The sequence below is a fragment of the Heterodontus francisci genome, chromosome 31 (genome assembly GCF_036365525.1).
Source record: "Heterodontus francisci isolate sHetFra1 chromosome 31, sHetFra1.hap1, whole genome shotgun sequence".
In the NCBI taxonomy this organism is placed as follows: domain Eukaryota; kingdom Metazoa; phylum Chordata; class Chondrichthyes; order Heterodontiformes; family Heterodontidae; genus Heterodontus; species Heterodontus francisci.
Genome location: NC_090401.1, coordinates 11577608 through 11594314, shown reverse-complemented (window position 1 = coordinate 11594314; position 16707 = coordinate 11577608). Strand labels below are relative to the sequence as shown.

Genomic DNA, 16707 nt, shown 5'->3' with positions numbered 1-16707 from the left:
AGAACTTTGAAAGAGCTGATCTTTGGAATTTATTGATTTTTCCTTATTTGGTGATATCGAAATGTGATTACAAGCTGGTGGCACTCTCTTCAGTGAGAGTTGTTTGGTGAGTTCCATTTCTGTTAATCAGAACTCTACTCCTGGTAAAGGGATCTGGTCTTGAGCATCACTCTGCGTATTTCCAGCCTGTTGTGTATATTTCTGCACCTTTCTGGTCTCCAGCGATGTCTCTGCCCCATTGGCCTTGAGTCCGCATCCAAATCCCATGCAGTCTGGAAGACTGGACAACAACTAAAAACAGAAATTGCTGGAAATACTCAGCAGGTCTGGCAGCATCTGTGGAGAGAGAAGCAAAGTTAACGTTTCAGGTCAGTGACCTTTCATCAGAACTAGCAAATGTGAGAAAATAATTCGGTTTTAAGCAAGTGAAGGAGTGGGGGGGTGGGGGGGTGGGGTAAGAGAACAAAGTGTTTGATAGGGCAGAGGGCAAGAGAGATTAAACAACAAAGATGTCATGAGACAAAGGCAAAGAGAGTGTTAATGATTGTGCTGAAGACAAAGTATTAGACCAGAGAGAGTGTTAATGATAATAATAATAGACAGCTCTGTCCAAATGCACAACATGAAAAATCAAGTTTAAGGCAGGCACATGGTTAAACAATAAAATAAAACAGTTTAAAAACAAAAAAATAAAAGAATAAAAAAGGCCAGTCATGCTCTGAAATTGTTGAACTCAATCTTGAGCCCAGAAGGCTGTAGAGTGCCTAATCGGTAGATGAGATGCTGCTCCTCGAGCTTGCGTTGATGTTCACTGGAACACTGCGGCAGGCCAAGGACAGAGATATGGGCATGAGAGCAGGGTGGTGAGTTGAAATGGCAAGCAACCGGAAGCTCGGGGTTATGCTTTCGGACTGAGTGGAGGTGTTCAGCGGTTGCCCAGTCTGCGCTTGGTCTCCTGAATTGTGAGCAGCCAATACCGTATACTAAATTGAAGGAAGTAAATCGCTGCTTCACCTGGAAGGAGTGTTTGGGGCCTTGGATGGTGAGGAGAGAGGAGGTAAAAGGGCAGGTAGATTGAGTCCTGCTGGTAGGAGCCTTGCCCAGGGATAGCACAGATATAGGAAAGTCAGCTACGTACTGCCCTCAGGTCGGTGTTCCATTCGTAAAATGGACCCATTATTTCCAGGCACTGTGGGCCAATTTATATCTTTTTGACACTATCTCCCAATGCTTTGTACCACAAACTATTCACAGTCCAAAAGGACAGGTAAATCACCCATTTCCAGGCCTGGGGCCTTGTTGCTCTTGGTCTGGTTGCTGTAGTTTGAGTAGGAGAACATCTCTGAGCAGAGTCCCACTCAGAAACCCACCGCTGGGGCAGAGGTCCGGCCACCACTGTCTCTGAACATGGGCATTTTATCAGGTCAGAAGTGAAGCAGAAATGTCTGGGATACCAGACTGTTAACTGTGATGTGTGATGATCTCCCAGTCGAACAAAAAGTGTTCAAACATGGCACAATTCTAAACGCCACACAAGGAGCTAATGCTTGGAACCGAGTGAAAGATGGGCTTTAAACAGAAGGACAAAAATAGAAAATGCTGGAAATAGACAGGTCAGGCAGCATCTGTGGAGATAAAAAAAGGAGTTAACATTTCAGCTCTTTGACCTGCATATGTACCACTCTCCCAGTTTCTCCGTCTCCATCACATCCATTCAGACGATGCAACCTTCCATACTAGCACTACTGATATGTCCTTTTTCCTCAACCGAGGATTCTCTCCCCAACGGTGGTTGACAGGATCCTTGACCGTGTCCAATTTTCTGCTCTCACTGCATCCCCTCCCTTTCAGAGCCATGACAGGATTCCCCTTGTCCTCACCTTCCACCCAACTAGCCTCTGTATTCAACAGATCATCCTCCATCATCTCCGCTACCTCCAGTGTGATACCACCACCAAACACATCTTCCCTTCCCCTCCCCTTTAAGCATTCCAAAGGGCCCATACGCTTCGTGACACCCTGGTCCATTCCTCCATCACCACCGACACATCGTCCCCTTCCCACGCATGGGAAGATGTCAAGTGCAGGAGATGCAACACCTGCTCTTCTAGAAAGTTTATGGCACAGAAAGAGGCCACTTGGCCCATCTTGTCTGTGCCAGCCGAAAAACGATCCACCTATTCTAATCCCACCTTCCATCATTTGGTCCATAGCCCTGCAGATTATGGTACTTGAGGTGCATATCCAGACTCCTTTTGAATGAGTTGAGGGTTTCTGCCTCAACTACCCTTTCAGGCAGTGAGTTCCAGACCATCACCACCCTCTGGGTGAAAAATATTTTCCTCATCTCCCCTCTAACTTTTCTACCAATCACTTTAAATCTATGCCCCCTCGTCACCGATCTCTCTGCTAAGGTGAATAAGCCCTTCTCCTCCACTCTATCCAGGCCCCTCAAAATTTTCTACATTTCAATCAGGTCTCCCCTCAGTCTTCTCTGTTCCAAGGAGAACAACCCCAGTCTATCCAATCTTTCCTCACAGCTGCATTTTTCCAGTCCTGGCAACATCCTCGTAAATCTGCTCTGTACCCTCTCTAGTGCAATTACATCCTTTTACCTGCTCTCTTCACCATTCAAGGCCCCAAACACTCCTTCCAGGTGTAAGTGATTTATATGCACTTCTTTCAATTTAGTATACTGTATTCACTGCTCACGATGTGGTGTCCTCAACACTGGGGAGACCAAATGCAGACTGGGTGACCGCTTTGTGAAACACCTCCATTCAGTCCACAAGCACAATCCAGAGCTTCCAGTCACCTGTCATTTCAATTCTCCACTGTGCTCCCATTCTGACCTTTCTGTTCTTGGCCTACTGCAGTGTTTCAATGAAGCTCAATGCAAGCTCGAGGAACAGCACCTGATCTTTCAACTGGGCACCTTACAGACTTCTGGTCTCAACATTGAGTTCAATAATTTTAGATCATAACCTCTGCCCCTATTTTTTTCTTTTTTTTTGCTGGTTTGTTCCCCCCATCCCCCATTTCTTTTTTAATCCCTTTACTTGGCATTTGAATGGCTGCTGTCCTGCCATTCACAACTCATCCAGACACATCTTTTGTTTCTTGTCCCATTACCACTCCCTTTGGTTTTGTACCATGAAACCTGTTGTCATTTAATCTCTCCTGCCCTCCACCCTGTAACAGACCTTCCCCTTTGTTCTTCTCCACCCGCCCCCATACCACCTCCCCCCACCACCCCCTCGCCCCATCCCTTCAGCTTCTCAAAATCTATTACATTTCTAACTTTTCCCAGTTCTGATAAAAGGTCAAAACCTGAAATATTTAAAAGTCAAAGACCTGAAACATTAGCAGCTTTTCTCTCCACAGACACTGCCTGACCTGTTGAGCATTTCCAACATTTTCTGTTTTTATTTCAGATTTCGAGCATCTGCAGTATTTTGCTTTTCCACAGGGAGTTGGGTAGCGGGTAAAATCAGGAGTCTGCCTCGGACTGCTCTCAGCCTCAACTCAGCAGCTGGACCGACAGCAACACTGGCCAGGTCCTGGGAGCAGGTCACTTGCACACTTGGCCTTGCATAATTTGGGGGTAAAATTTAACTTCCTCAGGTGCACAAAACAAGTGGATCAGTCACTCGCTATGCTCACATTTTCCATTCATTGAATAACAGTTGGGTCCATCCACTACTACCTGTTTTGTCCCTGATGAAGTTAAATTGCACTGTTTTGGAGGTAAAACTTTGTCTTGGGCAGCAATGTGAAACAGGTGAATCACAGCTGCTGCCAGTTCTACATCCCACCCCATATTCAGGTCCACTGTGTGACTGAAACTACCTCCCAAATATCTCAAACACAGAAAAACTGAGATGTGTGCGATTTTAACAAGGATTGTACAGATGAAAACAACATGGCATAAGTTTTCTTTATGTATGTCAGAGAAATTATAGTTATTCAAAAACTGATGAAAATGAAGCTGAATTTATTGGGTTTTAAAATACAAATGAATGGAGTGAGTGATGGTGTAAAATGATTGATATCGGATCAGCTGCCCGTGTTACATTTCGCCAACTTCATTTCCAGAAAATTAGCCAGTCAGGAGAATCAAAAGTCAAGCCTGCCCCACAGCACGATCCCTGGACTATCCTGCCCCACCCCACGATCCCTGGAGCTTCCTGCCCCACAGCACAATCCCTGGAACATCCTGCCCCACAGCACGATCCCTGGAACATCCTGCCCCACAACACGATCCCTGGAACATCCTGCCCCACAGCACAATCCCTGGAACATCCTGCCCCACAGCACGATTCCTGCAGTATCCTCCCCCACCCCACGATCCCTGGAGCATCCTGCCCCACCCCACGATCCCTGCAGTATCCTCCCAAACCTCACTATCCCTGTAGCATCCTGCCCCACCCCATGATCCCTGGAGCTTCCTGCCCCACCCCACTATCCCTGCAGCATCCTACCCCACACCACTATCCCTGCAGCATCCTGCCCCACCCAACGATCCCTGGAGCTTCCTGCCCCACCCCACGATCCCTGGAGCTTCCGGCCCCACACCACTATCCCTGCAGCATCCTGCCCCACCCAACGATCCCTGGAGCTTCCGGCCCCACACCACGATCCCTGCAGCATCCGGCCCCACTGCACTAACCTTGGAGCATGATGAATAAACACTTCCCAAACTCCCCTGACACCCTACCCGATCCTCCCACCCTCAGCACCAGCCATAATCTCCTTGGAGAGGCAAAAACCCTGGTAAAGATCCAGGGTCAATAATCATTGAATGGTTACAGCATAGGAGGCCATTCGGCCCATCGTGTCCATGCCAGCTGTCTGCAAGAACAACTCACCTGGTCCCACTCCCCAAGTTAGCCAAACACAACTTTTCCTCATCAAATCCACGCTGGATCTCCTTTACTAATCCTAGCTTGTCCAAGTGGCTGCTAATTTTCTCCCAGTTATTGTTTCTACAGGTTTCCCCACCAATGACATTAAACTGACTGGTCTTTAATTACTCGGGTTATCCTTCTGCCCTTTTTTGAACAAGCGTGTAACATTTGCAGTCCTCTGGTTCTCTGGCACCCCTCCCCAATCTAAGGAGGATTGGAAGATTGTGGCCAGCAACTCTGGAATTTCCACCCTTAATTCCCTCAGCGACCTGGGATGCATCCCATCTGGACTGGGTCACTTATCCACTTTAAGTACCACCTAACTTCCTAGTACCTCCTCCTCATCAATTTTTTTTCATCGCCTCCAGTATCCGGACAACCTTCTAGCTTACTGTAGTTTTGACAAGATCCTCCTCGGTAAACACTGATGCAAAATACTCATTCAGTATCTCAGCAATACCTTCACCCTCCACCAAAAGATCTTCATTTTGATCCCTAGTTAGCCCCACCGCTCCTTTGCCAACCCTTTTACTGACAATACAGCATTAGAAGACCTCTGGATTCCCATTGCAGGAGTAGAAATAAGTTGAGAGGCAGAGATGTTTAGGGAGGGAGTTCCAGAGCTTAGGGCTTAGACAACTGAAGGTACAGCTGCCAATAGTGCAGCAAAGGAAATCAGAGATGTATAAGAAAGCAGAAGTGGAGGAACACAGTTCTCGAAGGGTTGTACGCCTGGAGGGGGTTCTCACCTGACACTTGCATTGCCAGTAGGAGTAACAGCAGTGATTAGGAAAGGGGACCCAAACCTGAACAGTAAACCCCACGGACATCAGCTAACTGAACAGAGACCCAGCATCTTCCGACACGCCTTTACATTACACAGAACTGTGCAGTTACTCCTATTTATTAGTAGAGGGGGAGTCACACATCATTCTATAAACATCTGACATTCAATTTTATTAATATGCTGAAAGCAATGGGGAAATTAAAATCGTTGTAAAAAATCTTTTGATCTCTTCAGCTGCTCAGAGTATGTCCAACTGGAATATCTCCCTCTTTCACTAGGATTTCAGAGAATATTCATTAAAAGTACAACATAATGCAGAAAAGAACAGTTATAAAATTGAACAGGAGCATTCAATGGAGAGGACTTCACAAGGCAATGTCTTGTAGGCCTACACCGCCTGCAGACTCTTGTTCCAGAGTTCACCCCATGTCAGTGCCAAGCGGAAGGTTTTTGCTGGTTAAAGCTGTCACTCTCATACAAACAGAATCATTGTACGGCTTGATGGCATTTCCTGCTTCTGCTGTCAGCCTCCACTTTCCTCATCTTTCTCGCCGTCACGAACAGAGTGAGGATGGTGTCGAACACAAGCTTATACAAATAGCAATATAGAATGTCATAACTGGGAGAAATTTCTGCACACTCACATCCAGCCCGGTGAGGGCTGTATTTCACATCAATGATTGGTCACTGGCTTCTCATTTTGTACACATGCCTTGCAGGTACAAGTGAGAGAGGAGCAGCCTACTGCAGACACTCTAGGATTGACCCTTCAGTCCAAACATCTGCTATCTTTCACCATGTTTACTCAATTACTGCCGTCTGGTATCAGGTTGTCAACTAAAGATTAATTTCCAGGACACAGCTGTCAGCAAGTGCAGGAGAAAAATCATTGGAGTACTAAAAAAATATATATTTTCATGAACTGTTTTGTTAATTGTAACAATACTGGAGATGGGGACAAAAGGCTGTTTGACTGGGTGAGGCATTTCCAGGAAGGGTGTCAGGTGATGAAACCTGCAGGAATATGTCCAACCCCACATGGTTTCAATAAAATCATGAAATTTTCCTGCTAACATTGATTCAACAGAAAGCTCACTGCAGCCTGATTTGGAAACTGTATCCATGATCGATTCCTGTGCAACTTATGTAGAACACGGGCACAGACAGAATTATAACTAGCAGCAGTGGGCCTTTTGATACCATCAATGCTTCAAGTTCATGTAGCCATGTAACATAACTCAATAGTAGGTAGCATCAAAAGGCCATGGGACCTTGACTACTCTGTATCATCTACACAGGTCCCAATACATCCCTGAGCAAGTTCCTGAGATACAATTGCACACTGAGGCAGACTCTACATTTCTTGTGGGATGTTTTTGGTGGTGTCGGGGAAACTGTGTGTATTTAACTGTGCCTCAGCCCTCTTCCTCCTCTTCAAATGGTACTGGTGATTCTTGGATTTCAGATGAGCTGCAAGGTAAACAAATCAGTATTAACATGAGTCTCGCTGGAAATTCTACTGCCCAATCATCTCAACTTAGCATACGCAAAAACCCAGAGTCACGTGACTGGCTGTATTTGATGTCTAGTTTTCAGAAAGAAACTAAAGATTGAGACTATCCCATCAGCTGCCTCTGGCAGTTCCCTCCCTTCCCCCAACTGGACTGACTTTTCTGCAAGGCTCCGTCCTGCTCTAGTCCTGAACTCACATCTTTTTCTAGTTTTTCTCCTATCTCTCCGCATGCCCTCTCTGAGCTCATCATATCCATTAGACCCACCTCCTGCTTCCTCTATCCTACTCCTACAAAACTGCTAACAAGCCAACACTCCCGCTGGGCTTCCATGTTAGCTGATATTGTTAATGGCTCTCTCTGCTCAGCTACTGTCCCTCTCCTCAAAAAAACAACCCTTGACCCCGCCGTCCTTGCCAACTGCTACTTCATCTCCAACCTATCTTCCCTCTCCAATGTTTTGTCACCTCCCATGTCCACACCCACCTTTCCTGGAACTCCATGTTTGAATTGCTCCAATAAAGTTTCCGCCCCGCCTCAGTACTGAAACAGCTATTGAAGTAACAAATGACATCTTATGTGATTGTACCAAAGGTAAATTATCCTTTGTCCTTCTCGGCCTGTCTCCAGCCACTGGCATGGGTGACATCATCCTCCTCCAACGTCTCTCTGCGGTCATCCAGCTGGTTGGAACAGCTCTCACCTGGTCCCATTCTTACCTATCCAACTGTAGCCAGAGAATCAACTGCAACAGCTTCTCTCTCACTCCCACATCATTACCTCTGGTGTCTCCCAAGGAGCTATACTTAGTCTCCTCCTATTTCCCATTAACATTCTGCCCCTCGGTAACATTATCTGAAAACAGCATCAACTTCCACATGTACGTTGACGACACTCAGCTCTATCTCACCACCACCTCTCTCTACCCCCCACTGTCTCTAAATTATCAGACTACTTGTCAGACATCCAGTACTGGACAGACCGAAATTTCTATCAATTAAATATTGGGAAATCCAAATCCATTGTCTCCAGTCCCCACCACAAACTCCATTCCCTAGCTACCAACTCAATCCCTCTCCCTGGCAACGGTCTGAGGCTGAACTACACTGTTTGCAACCCTGGTGTCATATTTGGTCCCGAGATGAGCTTCCAAACATATCCGCACCATCACTTATATGGCTCAGTGTTAAATTTGTTTGAAAACGCTCCTGTGAAAGGCCTTGGGTCGTTTGACTATGTTAAAGGCACTAGATAAATTCAAGTTGGCCTATTTCCAACTCCATAGCATCGCCTGATTCTGCCCCTGCCTCAGCTCATCTGTTGCTGAAACCCTGATTCATGCCTCTGTTACCTCTAGACTTGACTATTCCAACACACCCTTGGCCAGTCTCCCATATTCTACCCTCCATTAACTGAAGATCATCCAAAAATCTATTGCCTAAATCCAAACTTGCACCAAGTCCCGTTTACCCATTACCCCTGTGCTCGCTGACCTATATTGGTTCCTGGTTAAGCAATGCCTCATTTTAAAAATCTCATCATTTTCAAATCTCTCCCATCTTTAATCTCCTCGAGCCCTACAACTCATATCTGGGCTCCTCCAATTCTGGTACATCCCGGATTTTAATCACCCCATCATTGGCATCTGTGCCATTAGCTGCCAAGGCCCGAAGCTCCGAATTTCCCTCCCTAAACCTCTCTGCCTCGCTTGCTTTCTTTCCTTCTTAAAAACTAACCTTTGGTCATCTGGTCTAATAGCTCCTTATATGGCTCAGTGTCAAATTTGTTTGAAAACACCCCTGTGAAAGGCCTTGGGACATTTTACTATGATAAAGACACTAGATAAATTCAAGTTGTAGTTATTGTAGAGGCTTTCCCAATGTTTAAGCCTATTATAGCTATTACGGAAACGTGGTTGAGGAATGGGCAGGACTGGCAGCTCAATGTTCCGGGGTACCGATCCTTCCGGCGTGACAGAGGTGGAGGTAAGAGAGGAGGGGGAGTTGCACTATTGATTAGGGAGAACATCACGGCAGTACTTAGAGAGGATATCCCGGGAGGGAGTGTCCAACGAGGCCATATGGGTAGAACTTAGAAATAAAAAAGGGGTGATCACTTTGATGAGATTATACTATAGGCCCCCCAATAGTCAGAGGGAAGTGGAGGAGCATAGATGTAGGAATTATAGGATTGTAATAGTAGGTGATTTTAACTTCCCTAATATTGACTGGCACTGCCTTAGTGCTAAGGGATCAGATGGGGAAGAATTTGTTAAGTGTGTCCAGGATAGTTTTCTGAAGCAGTATGTGAATGGCCCTACTAGAGAAGGGGCTACACTTGACCTCCTCTTAGAAAATGAGGATGGGCAGGTGGTTGATGTGTCAGTGGGGGAGCACTTTGGGACCAGTGACCATAACTCTATTAGCCTCAACATAGTTATGGAAAAGGATAGGACTGATCCTCAGGTTGAAGTCCTAAATTGGGGGAAGGCTAATTTCAATGGCATCGGACAGGAACTCTCAAAAGTTGAATGGGAGAGGCTGTTTACAGGTAAAGGGACAAGTGGGAGGCTTTTAAAAATGAGATAGGAAGAGTTCAGGGCCAGCATGTTCCTGTTAGAGGGAAGGGCAAGGCTGGCAAGATTAGGGAACCTTGGTCGACGAGGGATATTGAGGGTCTGGTCAGGATAAAGAAGGAGGCATATGTCAGGTATAGGCAGCTGAGATCAAGCGAGTCCCTCGAGGAGTAAAAGGGATGTCGGACTACACTTAAGAAGGAAATTAGGAGGGCGAAAAGGGGCCATGAGATTTCCCTGGCAGATAAGATAAAGGAGAATCCTAAAAGATTCTATAAGTATATTAAGAGTAAAAGGGTAGCTGGGGACAGAGTAGGTCCCCTTAAAGATCAGTGTGGCAATCTATGTGTGGAGCCACGGGAAATGGGTGAGGTCTTAAATGAATACTTCTCGTCCGTATTTACCGTGGAGAAGGTCATGGAAGCTAGTGAGTTCAGGGAGGGAACACCGATATCCTGGAGCATATCAACATTACAAAGGAGGAGGTGTTGAGGTTTTGAAGTGCATTAAGGTGGATAAGTACCCAGGGCCTGACCGGGTGTTTCCTAGGATGCTTTGGGAAGCAAGGGAGGAGATTGCTAGGGCCCTGGCTGAGATTTTTGTATCATCATTAGCCATGGGTGAGATACCAGAAGACTGGAGGATAACTAATGTTGTGCCTTTATTTAAGAAGGGCAGCAGGGATAAGCCAGGGAACTACAGGCCAGTGAGCCTTACATCAGTGGTGGGAAAGTTATTGGAAGGGATTCTGAGAAACAGGATTTATATGCATCTGGAAAGGCACGTTCTGATTAGGGAGAGTCAGCATCGCTTTGTGCGTGGGAAATCATGTCTCACGAATTTTATTGAGTTTTCGAGGAGGTGACCAAGAGGATTGACGAGGGTAGGGCGATGGACGTTGTCTACATGGACTATAGCAAGGCCTTTGACAAGGTCCTGCATGGTAGGCTGGTCCAGAAGGTTCGAACACATGGGATCCAGGGTGAGCTAGCAAATTGGATACAAAATTGGCTTGGTGATAGGAGGCAGAGGGTGGTAGTGGAGGGTTGTTTTTCAGATTTGAGGCCAGTGACCAGTGGTGTGCCGCAGGGATCGGTGCTGGGCCCTCTGTTGTTTGTCATATATATTAATGACTTGGATGTGAATGTAAGGGGCATGATTAATAAGTTTGCAGATGACACCAAAATTGGTGGTATAGTGGACAGTGAAGAAGGTTGTCTAAGGTTACAACAGGATATAGATCAACTGGGAAAGTGGGCAAGGGATTGGTAAATTGAATTTAATGCAGACAAGTGTGAAGTGACGCATTTTGGGAAGTTAAACCAAAGCAGGACATATACAGTGAATGGCAGGGCCCTGGGGAGTGTTGTTGAGCAGAGAGACCTTGGGGTGCAAGTACATAGTTCCCTGAAAGTGGCAACACAGGCAGACAGGGTGGTGAAGAAGGCGTATGGCATGCTTGCCTTCATCGGCCGAGGCACTGAGTATAAGAGTTGGGACGTCATGTTACAGTTGTACATAACGTTGGTTAGGCCGCATTTGGAGTACTGTGTGCAGTTCTGGTCGCCGCACTACAGAAAGGATGTGATTAAGCTAGAGAGGGTGCAGAAAAGATTCACAAGGATGTTGCCCGGTTTGGAGGGCTTGAGTTATAAAGAGAGATTGGATAGGCTGGGTCTGTTTTCCCTGGAGCGAAGGAGGCTGAGAGGGGACATGATAGAGGTATATAAAATTATGAGAGGCATAGATAGGGTAGATAGCCAGAGTCTGTTTCCCATGGTAGGGGTGACTAAAAATAGAGGGCATAGATTTAAGGTGAGAGGGAGGAGGTTTAAAGGGGATCAAAGGGGCAAATTTTTCACACAAATAACAGTGGGTATCTGGAATGAGCTGCCTGAGGAGGTGGTGGAGGCAGGAACAGTAGCGACATTTAAGAGGCATCTGGACAGGTACTTGAATGAGCAAGGCATAGAGGAATATGGAATTAATGCAGGCAGGTGGGATTAGTATAGATAGGCATTATGGTCGGCATGGACGCAGTGGGCCGAAGGGCCTGTTTCTATGCTGTACGACTCGATGACTCTAGATCTGGTCCCCAGCTCCATCACCAATCTGGGACAAGCCAGTTGATCTCTGCTGGGAATTGGCAGGCATGCTGCAATTGACCTCAGTACTAATCAGAATCTAGCAAATGGGAACTTGGCCAAGAATCTGGCTCCCAATCACTATTCATTCACCCCTGCTGTAAGTGTCCAAGTGGAGATTGAATGTCAACAGGGTGATGCAAACACTCACTGTCTAACCTCACACATGAATGGATATTAGCAAAAATATCCAGGAACGAGTGAACACTAGTCCGAAAGGAAAAGGTCGGTAATAATCTTACTGTGGATGGAGACCAATCCGACCTGTTAGACAGAGTGGGGTATCAGGAAACAGTATCTCAGTCTCACCCACTCAATGAGGGTTAACGAGACTTTCCCCCTGTACCCTCAATCCCACTCATTCACTCTGGGTTACTGTTGTTACTTAATCCCATTCTTCTTACCCTTCCATTCACGGTCACCAAGGACGATTTTGTCACACAATTCACATCGTCGCCGGTTCCTCTTTCCCTCGTTTTGGTCATATTCCACGGTTAGGGGCAGCACTGTAGGCTCCTCTCCCTGCAAACAAGGGGAGCAGCTTTCAAACAGGATGCAAAGTGTAAGCACAACATCAAGTGACAGCTACGCAGCAGGTTGGAATCACTGAACTGAATAAAACCGTCAGCTGCCATTCAATTGAGTCATTAATAAACTATTTTGAAAAGTTCTACAGTTTCTTTATGCTGGAGCAGAGTGTTCAGTTTCTCTGGCACCAGCTGAGTCAGGGATAGGCTGCAATATCTAAAGAATGAAAAAACTTGCATTTAGAATCATGGAATGGTTACAGCACAGAAGGAGGCCATTCAGCTCGTCAGGTCTGTGCCAGCTCTCAGCAAGAGTAATTCAGCCAGTGCATCTCCCTGCCTATTCCTCATAGTCATGCAAATTTTATCTCTTCAAATAATTATCCAGTTCTCTTGAAGGCTTTGATTGAATCTGCCTCCATCACACTCTCAGGCACTGCATTCTTGTTCCTAACCACTCTGTGTAAAAAAGATTTTCTTCATGTCGCCATTTCTTCTTTTGACAATCAGCTTAAATTAGTGTCTTTTGGTTCTTGATCTTTCAGTCAATGGGCACAGTTTCTCCCTATCTACTTTGTCTAGACCCCTCATGATTTTGAACCGCTCTATCAAGTCTCCTCTTAATCTTCTCTTCTCCAAAGAGAACAGACCGAGCTTCTCCAACCTATCCATGGAACTGAAGTTCCTCATTCCTGGAACCATTCTCCTGAATCTTCTCTGCAACCTCTCTCATGCCTTAACATCCTTCCTAAAGCGTGGTGCCCAGAATTGGACACAATACTCCAGTTGAGACCAAACCAGTGTTTTATACAGGTTTATCATAACTTCCTTGCTTTTGTACTCAAAGCCTCTATTTATAATGTGCAGGATCCTGTATGCCTTTTTAACGACTTTCTCAACTTGCCCTGCCACCTTCCATGATTTGTGTACATATACCCCCAGGTCCCTCTGCTCATGCACCCGCTTTAGAATTGTACCCTTTGTTTTATATTGCCTCTCCTCGTTCTTCCTATCAAAATGAATCACATCACATTTCTCTGCATTAAATTTCATCTGCCACTTGTCCGCCCCTTCCACCAGGCTGTCTATGTTCTCTTGAAGTTTATCAACATTCTCCTCACAATTCACAATACTTCAAGTTTGTGCCATCCACAAATTTTGAAAATGTGACCTGTACACAAGTCTAGGTCACTAATATATATCAAGAAAAGCAGTGGTCCTAACACTTCCTCCAGTCTGAAAAACAACCATTCACCACTACTCTCCATTTCCTGTCATGCAGCCAACCTCATATCCATGCTCCTACTGTCCCTTTTATTCCATGGGCTCTAACTTTGCTGACAAGCCTGTTATGTGGCACTTTATCAAATGCCTTTTGGAAGTCCATGTACGCCACATTAACCACACTACCATCATTAACCCTCTCTGTTATTTCATCAAAAAACTCAAGCAAGTTAGTTAAACATGATTTGCCCTTAACAAATCTTGCTGGCTTTCCTTAATTTATCCACATTTGTCCCAAATTATCATTTCTAAAAGCTTTCCCACCACTAAGGTTAAACTGACTGGCCTGTAGTTGCTGCGCTTATCCTTACACAGTTTTTTAAGCAAGGGTGTAACATTTGCAATTCTCCAGCCCTCTGGCACCACCCCTGTATCCAAGGAGGATTGGAAGATTATGGCCAGTGCCTCTGAAATTTCCACCCTTAACTTCCCTCAGCATCCTTGGATGCATCTCCAGTCCTGGTGACTTATCAACTTTTAAGTACAGCCTGCCTATCTAATACGTTCTCTTTCAAGTTTTAGTCCATTCAGTGTCTCAACTACCTTCTCTTTCACTATGACTTGGGCAGCATCTTCTTCCTTGGTTAAGACAGATGCAATGTATTAGTTTAGTACCTCAGCCATGCCCTCTGCCTCCATACATAAATCTCCCTTTCGGTCCCTAATTGGCCCCATTCCTCCTTTTACCACCCTTTTTCTATTTATATGCCTTAGAAGACTTTTAGATTCCCTTTTATGTTAACTACTAGTCTCTTCTCATACTTTCTTTGCTTCTCTTGTTTGTTTTTTTCACGTCCCCCCTGAACCTTCTATATTGAGCCTGGTTCTCACTAGTATTATTCACCCAACATCTGTCATATGCATCCTTGGTCTGCTTCATCTTATTCTCTTTATCTCACCCAGGGAGCTCTGGATTTCTTTGCTCTACCCACCCCTCCCTACCACCACACCCCCCCCCTCCCCCCACATGGGAATATACCCGAATTATCTCCACTTGAAAGGCAATTCAGTTACAATTTTGCCTGCCAATCTTTGATTCCAATTTACCTGGGCCAGATCTGTTCTCACCCCATTGAAGTTGGCCCTCCCCCAATTAATTATCTTTACTTTGGATTGCTCCTTGTCCTTTTCCATAGCCTACTTAAACCTTATGATGCTATGATTACTGTCCCCTAAACATTTCCTTACTGACACTTGATTCACTTGACCCACCTCATTCCCAGAACCAGATCCAGCAATGCCTCCTTCCTCGTTGGACTGGAAATGTACTGATGTAGAAAATTCTCCGAACACACTGTAGGAACTCGTCTCTCTCTCTGCCCTTTACACGATTGCTATCCTTGTCTATATTGGAATGACTTAAGTCCCCCATTATAACTATTCTATAATCCTTGCACCTCTCTGTAACTTCCTAGCAAATTTGTTCCTCTATATCTTTCCCTCTAATTGGTGGCCTATAGATTACACCCAGCAATGTAATAGTACCTCTATTGTTTCTTAGCTCTAACCAAATAGATTCTGTCCTTGACCCCTCTAGGACATCCTCTCTCTCCTGCAGTGTAATGTTCTCCTTAATCAATACAGCTACCCCTTCTCCTTTCTTTCCTGAACACTTTGTATCCAGGAATATTTAGTACCCAGTCCTGCCCTTTTTTGACCCAGGTCTCCGTTATCGCCAGAACATCACATTTCCACGTTGCTATCTGTGCCTGCAGCTCACCAACCTTATTTACTACATTCTGTGCATTCGCATACATGCACAGTAAACCTAATTTAGACTTTATTACATTCCCTCTTTATATAGCGCCTTTCACAACCACAGAATGCCCCAAAGTGCTCACCAGCTAATGAAGTACTTTTGAAGTGCAGTCACTACTGCAATGTAGGAAATATTGCAGTCAATTTGCATACAGCAAGTTTCCACAAACAGCAAGGTGACAATAACCAGACAGTCTGTTTTAGTGATGGTTGCGGGCTAAATATTGACCAAGACATCGTAGAGTAGTCCCCTGCTCATCTTTGAATAGTACTGTGGGATCTTTTACATCCATCCGAGAAGGCAGACGGGACCTCAGTTTAAAGGTCTCATCTGAGACACAGCATTAATGTAGATCATAACCATACAAATATTAAATAGTGTGTTCAGAGTGGTGCGGGCTAGTGACTGGGAACATTAAAATGTAAACAGCACAGCTAGAAAACAATGAAGTAACTCAGGCACCAGGGCAAGAGGGATTAAAAACTCAAGGAAGAAGAAAAATAAATTAAGCAGCAGGTTCATGGCAGAGGGGGTAGAAAGCTAAGCAGTGGGCAGCTGACAGGAACATGGCAAAGAGAAAATTAAGTGGGTGATATAAGCAGGGGATTTGGAAATTCCATAATACATAGAACACATAGCAATTACAGCACAGGAACAGGCCATTTAGCCCAACTGCTCTATGCCAACGTTTTTGCTCCATATAAATCTTCTTTTATCATTCTTCATGTCATCCTATTCATTTCTCCCTCTAGTATTTATCCAGTTTCCACGTAACTGCCATGTGGTAGTAAGTTTCACATTCTTACCACCCTGGATAGAAAGGTTTCCCCTGAATTCCCTATTGGATTTATTGCTGGCTATCTTATATTTGTAGTCCCCAGCTTTGGACTCAAATACAGTTGAAACACCTTCTCGACAATCTACCCCATGAAACTCCTTCATAATTTTAAAGACCTCCATCAGGTCACTTCCTCAGCCTTTTGTTTTCCTTAAAAACTTTGCTGCTCATTGACTGACTTGCACCAAGTCCCATTCATCCATCAATGCCTGTGTTCACTGACCTACACCGGCTCCTGGTCTGGTAATGTCTCAGTTTTAAAATTCGCATCCTTGTTTTCAATCCCTCCATGGCCTCGTCCCTCCCTATCTCTCTAACCTATTCCACCCTCCAAGACATCTGTATCCTTCAATTCGGGCCTCCTATCCATCACTG

The 16707-nt window shown here is 45.3% G+C and overlaps 1 protein-coding gene across 4 annotated transcripts in view; it reads right to left on the bottom strand.

The window, feature by feature from the left end:
- Window positions 1–5838: 5838 nt before the first annotated feature.
- The window catches only part of trit1 (tRNA isopentenyltransferase 1), a 50426-nt gene continuing 39557 nt past the window's right edge, over window positions 5839–16707 (bottom strand). For all 4 annotated transcript variants that reach the window (XM_068011099.1, XM_068011100.1, XM_068011102.1 and 1 more), the window contains 2 exons: window positions 12329–12446; window positions 5839–7164 (listed from right to left, as the gene is read on the bottom strand). In XM_068011099.1, the coding sequence (XP_067867200.1) occupies window positions 7049–7164; window positions 12329–12446 (234 nt within the window). In that variant the 3' untranslated portion in view covers window positions 5839–7048. The remainder of the gene's footprint in view (window positions 7165–12328; window positions 12447–16707) is intronic.